At 36.7% G+C, this 7895-nt stretch overlaps 2 protein-coding genes across 2 annotated transcripts; one reads left to right on the forward strand and one right to left on the reverse strand.

The window, feature by feature from the left end:
* Positions 1–487: 487 nt before the first annotated feature.
* On the forward strand, positions 488–4597 carry LOC114163833 (electron carrier/ protein disulfide oxidoreductase). Its single transcript, XM_028048186.2, has 7 exons — positions 488–688; positions 1138–2505; positions 2674–2729; positions 2848–3081; positions 3187–3478; positions 3650–3846; positions 4254–4597. The coding sequence occupies exons 2-7, from the start codon at positions 1189–1191 to the stop codon at positions 4405–4407; spliced, it is 2250 nt and encodes a 749-aa protein (XP_027903987.1). The 5' UTR covers positions 488–688; positions 1138–1188; the 3' UTR covers positions 4408–4597.
* Positions 4598–5415: 818 nt separating this feature from the next.
* LOC114164818 (S-adenosyl-L-methionine-dependent methyltransferases superfamily protein) lies at positions 5416–7895 on the reverse strand. The gene is made up of 3 exons (XM_028049591.2): positions 7727–7895; positions 6469–7489; positions 5416–5872 (listed from the first exon to the last, which is right to left on the reverse strand). Exons 2-3 carry the CDS (start codon positions 7461–7463, stop codon positions 5785–5787), a joined length of 1083 nt encoding a protein of 360 aa, XP_027905392.1. The 5' UTR covers positions 7464–7489; positions 7727–7895; the 3' UTR covers positions 5416–5784.

Below are 7895 nucleotides of genomic sequence, written 5' to 3' on the forward strand. Positions count from 1 at the left end.
GATAAAAAATCTAATTGATATGGAACAAATAAATCTTGTGATTAAAATGTGTAAGAGAATATATATATATGACTGCAATTTCAAATTAATATTTTTTAAGTGAAATTTGAGGTTTACCATTTCTTAAAAAGCTTGCTTAAATTTGATATTTCCCATTTTTTTATCTAATAGAAGGAATATTTATTTCACTTTTATTGAATCATTTATAGATTAATTGTTTAGTGAATCAATCAATCATGACATATTTTAAAATAAGTTAAAAATTTTTTTTGTATTTTTTCATCAAAACTGAAAAATGTAACGCATTCATTATTTAATAGACGTTTCAAAGAGCATTCACTCTATTTTCCAACTGATAAATGGACAAATTATTGGGTCCATTACATTATCCCAAAATTTCGGGTGCAAGAAAACAAAGAAGAAGTTGTTTTTCAACATGAGAATAATAGTAATAATAATAATATAAATATGCTGTATAATGGTTGTGTGAAAAAAAAAAATGTAAAGAAAAGTTTAGGCGCAGCCTCCCTGAACACTTCCCGCTTCTCCCTCTGTCAATTGCGGTTTCATTTGATGGTTTCAAACCCCCAAAAGTTACACACACACAGAGACTAACATTTATTCAACACAACCACCACTATAGTCAACCAAACGCATCCTCTCTGCTTCTCTGTTCAACTTTGGATCCGTAAGTTATCTTTTTTCGTCTTCACTGGCTGCTATCTGCGATTCTTTCATTTACCTACTTCTTCTGTCATACCGTTTTTCTATCATTAATCAGTTACTTTTCAATTGGATAGGATATGGATATGAATTGTTAGGGAAGGATTTTTCCTTCTGATTTCCTCATTTTTTTTGTCTATACATCACACATAAGTAAATCGTGTTTTGCTGCTGTGTGATCTCATGATGTATGGAATCTTTGCAATTCTTTTAATCTCTATCTCTGCTCTGGTCTAAAACTACAAAATACCGATTTGTATGATTTGTATAGCATTATTGTATTGGTGCTATTGCTATTTTTATTTCTTGATAGAATTTTTGGGGGTTTTGTTATTCGTACATTTGTTTGCTGCTGGTCAATAGATTGCGCGCTACCGTAGTTAGTTTATATATGTGCTTTATAACTTCTTGTAGGGCTATTGGTTGGAGTGTGGCATATTGTATGAACTGTAGCTTGCTTTCATCATGGAAAATATACAGTTAGAGGAGACGACTGGAGTGAATTCTCAAGCTGTTGATAACTTGCGGGTGGGTGATTCGGTAACTGATCAGAAGAACCAATCAAAGGAGACTGATTTGGTAACTGATCAGAAGAAACAGTCAAAGGAGGCGGAGGGTCAAATTATTGGTCATGATGGTCCCGAATTTGATGATATACCAGATGCGGAAGATGTAAGGTCCAAGAGGAACGATAGGGATTTACAATCTCGAACTCAACTGGAAAACTTGGAAACCAAATCTGAAACTGAAATTATTACTGATAGGCAAGAGGAGTCTGGTGATAAGACGAGTGCTGTTGGAGATTTGGAGTTCAGAAACCAAGAAACAAATCTAGATGGTGATTCTGGACGGAGTGGCTTGACTAAAGAAGTGGATGATAGGGAATCCATGCAGATGTTTGATAAGTCAGATGAAATTCCAAGCGAGGACCCCAATTTGGAACCTGTTTTTGATGGAACAGAGGTTCCAGGGATGGAAGCTAACCGCAGTATGTCTGGTCGTAGGTTGGATGCAGATCAGGACTCCCCAGGTGTGGTTGAGAAGGCTGTGGCTCTTAAGAATTTTGTTAAGGAGAAGAGTGCAGTGGCAGTCTCCACCATGATGCGTCGTCTCTCTGGAAAAAGAGATGAAGTTACTGTGGATAATGTTGATGATGAAGGTAAGGAAGTATCAGATATTGGAAAAGTTGGTGAAAACAAGATGGTGTCTGAGAAATTTGACTGGAATCCCTTAAACTACATCAAGAAGTCATCCGATGCTGGTGCCGAAAACAAAACTGAGCAGATAGACTCAATAGTCATGAAAGGAAGGATTATACTGTACACGAAACTAGGGTGCCAAGAATCTAACGAGATTAGGCTTTTTTTGCGTTTGAAAAGGCTTAGATATGTAGAAATCAACATAGATGTGTTCCCTAGTAGAAAGAAGGAGCTGGAAAGGATTTCTGGATCTACTTCTGTACCAAAGGTTTTTTTCAATGAAATACTTATTGGAGGCTCGAGTGAGTTGAAGACTCTAGATGAGTCTGGCAAGCTTGATGAGAAGGTTGACTTTCTTATTACTGAAGCACCACTATTTGAGGCCCCATCGCCACCTCTCTCTGGCGAGGATGATGTACCCAGTAGTGGACTACCTGATGAAATGGCAATTATTGTCCGCAAAATGAAAGAATCCATAGCTGTGAAGGACCGCTTGCATAAAGTGCGGAGGTTCTCGAACTGTTTTCTAGGCTCAGAAGCTATCGACTTCTTATCAGAAGATCAATATTTGGAAAGGCCTGAGGTAAGCTTGGTCTTAAGTCTGAAGCGTGGATCTATGACATATTGTATGCAGTTATATATTGCATAGTATTTAGTCTTGCTATATTTTCAATCACACACTCAAACAAATCACCGAATTGCTAGTTTCATATGTCATTGCTATCTTCTAATTCTAGTCCGGTGGTATTAGGCTGTTGAGTTTGCACGAAAGCTTGCCGAGAAACACTTCTTTCGACATGTTACTGAGTGAGTCCACGTACTCTATTTGGTGTTTCCACTTTCCAATGTTTTTAAGTATGTTTTGTCAGTCGTTAACAACTTCGATAATCCTTCCTGGTTTTCAATGGTTTTTGTTTTGCTTTAGTGAAAATCTATTTGAGGATGGAAACCACCTGTATCGGTTTTTGGATGATGACCCCATTGTGGTGTCACAATGTCACAACATTTCTAGAGGCATAAGCACCTTGAAGCCCAAGCCTTTAGCGGAAATTGCGTCAAGACTAAGGTTTCTGTCCCGTGCAATATTTGAAGCCTATGCTTATGAAGATGGACGGCGTGTTGATTATACAAGTATACATGGAAGTGAGGAGTTCGCAAGGTTTATTTAATGTTTTCTGTCTTCTGTCTTGCGTCGAACTGACATGTGTCCTGCAATGTTGATAATGCATTCATTGATTTCTTGAATTTCCGCTTATCATTTTAGGTATCTGAGAATTGTGGAAGAGCTCCAGAGAGTGGAAATATCGGATTCGTCCAGAGAAGAGAAGCTTGCGTTCTTTATTAATCTTTATAATATGATGGCCATCCATGCAATCTTAGTGTTGGGCCATCCAGATGGAGCAATGGAAAGGAGGAAATTATTTGGAGAGTTCAAATATGTTATTGGTGGGTCCACCTACTCACTATCAGCTATTCAAAATGGCATATTGCGGGGAAACCAGCGACCACCATATAACCTTAAGAAGCCATTTGGGGCAAAAGATAAACGCTCGACAGTAAGCTTTAATACCTGTATTAGTAAATTACTAATAGCTACTTAAATATTTAATTTTCTATTATAAATCATTTTTTAGTTATATTATCAGACTATTCTGCTGTTTGTTACATATGCTTTCACCGTGAAATTACTAGAATAACATGCTTACTTTGGTGGTCATATTTGTCAGGTGGCACTTCCTTACCCTGAGCCTCTAATTCATTTTGCTTTGGTATATGGTACCCGATCTGGGCCTGCACTTCGGTGCTACACTCCTGGAAAGATTGATGAAGAGTTATTGGATGCAGCCCGTAATTTTTTGAGAAATGGAGGCATTGTAATTGATTCGAGTGCAAAGGCTGTAAATGCTAGTAAGATCCTTAAATGGTATGTTCTTTCAAACGAGGCTTTTGAATATGATTGATGGGATTTTTGGTAAATTTAAGCAAAGACTGCTCATCGAATATTTTTTTTGTACACTACACATCTTCTCTTTGCTAAAAAGCAAAATTTTCAAATCTTTTAAGCTTTTACTTTTGTAAGTTTGGCTAGTGGCTATCTCACTTGTACTCACAAAATGCATGAAGGATCGGGAAGAAATGCAAACAAACTACTATATAATTGTGAAAATCCATTCTGATGTTTAATATTACTTTGTAAGTAGAAGTTAAGTATGTACACGCGTTTACTATCATCAATGAAAAAAAAAATGATGGTGAACAGTGCTAAAATTAGGTGTTTATTTTGGAGATATTCAAATCTGAAAGTAGTTGTTTGTCCTTGTTCGTTCTCAGGTACAGTATAGATTTTGGCAAGAACGAGGTAGAGGTGATAAAGCATGTTTCAAACTACTTAGATCCAGCTGACTCTGAAGTATTGTTGGACCTACTTGCTGCTTCCGAGTTGAAGGTGACATATCAGCCTTATGACTGGGGTTTGAACTGCTAGCATACGCTACCAAAGTTCTGTAAATATGCCTCATAGATTTATACTGATTTTCTATCGTACAAATTACCACCAAAGTATTCAATGTTGCCTGTTTAACTTTTTTCTGCCCATTTCACTCGTCTGTGTGCACGAGGAAGACGAAAATGTTTACCTCCTAAATTCCTGTTCTATATGTACTTTCTTTCTAAAATTACCTGTGCTCTTTAATGTTTGATGCATGCAATTTATGATGGTTCATCACATATAACGTAATCTGCTTCAACTGAAGAGCTCGAATTCGTAATGCCTCAGGTGGACATTTCTTTAGCGGCTGAAAATTAATGAAATGAAGCTGATGGTTACAAAGCAGTCCCCAAATATAAGCACAGGTCCTTAGAAATTGAATCTCGTGTGCTCTTAGTTAATTAAATAGTGATAAAAATTAACGAGATGAAATTATTTGGAGATTAGATTAGAGAAATATGTAGATTCATTTGAGAACTCCAAAAAATGGAAAATTTGAATTTGGGATGGATATGTCCTTAATTCATGTAATTTTATCATTCTTTACAAACCTCTTTATATTCAAGGGTTTGAAAACAGGAAATAACTAAACAGGCTCAACTAGTAACAGTTGTTTCCCCTTTCCTTACAACAAATGCAGAAAGGCAGGGTTAGCCAATTTCCAAAATGGTGCGAGCGTTTACGATAATCAAATTTTGCTTATTTGATATTTGGCAAGAAGTAAAAACGGTATTACAAAATCACAAATTCACGTGTTCGTGTTTTAAATTGCTGACACATTGTTGTTAGAGGTAAGGATCCAACAATAGTTTGTACTGTCCTACTTGGGAACCAAAGATCCTTCTCAACTGTCTGCTCATCCCATACTCAAAAGGAATATTTAAAAGGAGCTAGATTTTAGCCCTGTGATGTGGGTGTTTTAATTCTTTCAAAACTGGTACAGAAAGCACAGATCATGACAAAATACTGAAATCCAACTGTGAAATAAACTTCCAATAAACGACGTTGTAGAAATGCTCCTGTATAAAAGATATTCAGCAATGTTTGGGCTGACAAAGTGGCCAGATATAACACCAACACATGCCTACTTCATGCCCTATTGTTACAATCAAAACTGGGCTTTGCAAATAAAAAGAAAGAAAAATAAAAATTGCGACTCAGGTTTTCTTGAAGAATGCAGCCTGATCTGGATCGTAATGGCCAGAGAATAATGCTTTCAAAGTTTTGCAGCTGTCCATTTTTTTTATTTATATTAAGTTGAATACCAGACAAAGTTAACCTGCAAGATAAATTTTGTAAAAGTTGTCATACAACACTCTGGCCTTCTATACTCACTCAAGGATCCTTGATGTATCAAACAGGTTTCTTTCTAGGTTATGCTGTTTTCTCCAGAATAATACACCAGTTGGATTTATCAAAGAACTGATCAACGATTCTAGCATTGTTTATTCCAGTTGTCAAACTGCAAAAGGATGTGAAAACAAGTTAGAAATGGGAACTCAAGCATCCTGCATAAGCATGTCAAACATCTGAAACATAGTTCTGCATTATACTCTTTCAATTCTGAAACATGAGTAGCAAGAGAATAAAGCACAAAGGCCACCGTGAATTTGTCATACACCTAAAGTTCCAGTTGATTGATTAAAGCAGCAGAAAAGATACATGATGGCATGACACTACTCACTTCAATCCCATCTTTTTTACTCTCAAACATCATCTGCTGCATTTTTTTTTAAATATTCTTTTATCTTTACCTAACCTTTTTCAAGGACAAATAGCACCTCAATTTTTATGATAGAGGGAAAGGAAAATTACGATTGGACAACAAGCTGACGCTCAAGCAGCAAATTTAAGTTTAAAATTGAACCTTAAACAGGTTTTGCCGAATGTAATGTCTCCATCTCATCCTACTTTACTTACATAATCCATATTTCTAGATTCAGATGTAAAGTATGCTGATAATAGCACAACTGACATCCAAGATCACGTTTACCAAACATTGAGTAACTTCAGTGAAAAATACAAGAAAAAAGAAATTTAACCATGAGAATTTGTTACCTTTCAAGTTCTCCTTCACTAAAAACATGATAATATCGATTATACACCACAGCACCTTTTTTGTCATCTTTAGTTGCCAGACCAGCAGCAAGAGCATGAGAAGAAGCACCACTGATTTCAGCACGATGATAAGGTAAATGCCACGGAACAAAGTATTCCTGTTGGTTCTTCATATGTTTTTCTGCCTCCAAATCTTCACATACATTTGACTCACTGCAAACTTTTATGTTCTCACCGGTGCTACTCTCCTCACTCTCAGGAATACTTTCTAATGGCAAGGGTGAGGGTGTCCGAGCTCGAGGACTTCCTGGTCCTACCCACTCTTCAACATACTTCTCAGTCAGTGGAGTCCATTTGGTAATTAGAGTTGTATCCTCTTGTTCCACAGCCCAAACTGTAATCAGAACATGGCCACCCTTTTTAACAACTCTGACCAATTCTTCTATTGCTTTTCTCCTTCTATTTTCAGTGCTTAAGTGATGTAACACTGCTATTGATATAGCCGCATCACCAAAACCAGTTCTGTAAGGAAGATTCACAGCATCTGCCACCAAAACTTCATGCCCTCTATCAGAGCAGATTTTAATCAAGGAAGGACTTATATCACATCCTATGAAAAAACAATCCTGATTCAAACCTAGGTATTTCCCATTCCCACATCCTGCATCAAGGACAAGAGACCCCAAGGGCAAAGATGATAAAAATGATGCAACCTTCGGCCATTTGGCAAATCGAGTGGCACTGAAATGTGGAGCAATAGCATCATATACATGATGAACGAACTTCTTTTCTATTTCAGGGGTGGATTTTACACTCATAGATTCCTTACTGGGGGCAAGTGTACACAAACTAGAATCCCCTATAGAATTGATTTGTTTCATTGAACTAAATGCTAAATGACAAACAGAATCAACAATTACACTGGTCAAACCAAGGGCTTCTCTATGTGGATTGAGGAATCTACTTGTTTTTAGAACACTGTGATGATGAATCATTAACCAGTCAGTGTGGCAGAGAGCACCTGCAGAAAAAGCAATTTTTTGCAAATGATATATCTTTCATTTATTCTATAAAATCTATAAATAACCCAATAGTGATTCATTCATATTCATATACAAAAAAGAAAACCCAAAACCAAAATATGCAAACTTGTAATAATATAACCAAATGAGATGTGAGAAAAGTTAGGTCAGAATCATCAAAACTAGAAAGAAACCGGGGCTTAAAACTCCAAACTTGGAGGCAAAAAATTGCTTACCAGTCAACAGAAGGGCTTCTGAATAGAGAAGAAAAGTTATTAAAGTTTTTCATGAAAAATGAGAAATGAAGAGAATCCTGAAGTGACGAACATCGTCGGTGGTTGATGCTTGTTTTGAGTGAATGGTGGCTGAGACCCGACAACAAACTCCAAAACCCGGTTTGTCAAA

Source organism: Vigna unguiculata, chromosome 9 (genome assembly GCF_037176805.1).
Source record: "Vigna unguiculata cultivar grain cowpea cultivar isolate G323 ecotype 2 chromosome 9, ASM3717680v1, whole genome shotgun sequence".
Taxonomy (NCBI): domain Eukaryota; kingdom Viridiplantae; phylum Streptophyta; class Magnoliopsida; order Fabales; family Fabaceae; genus Vigna; species Vigna unguiculata.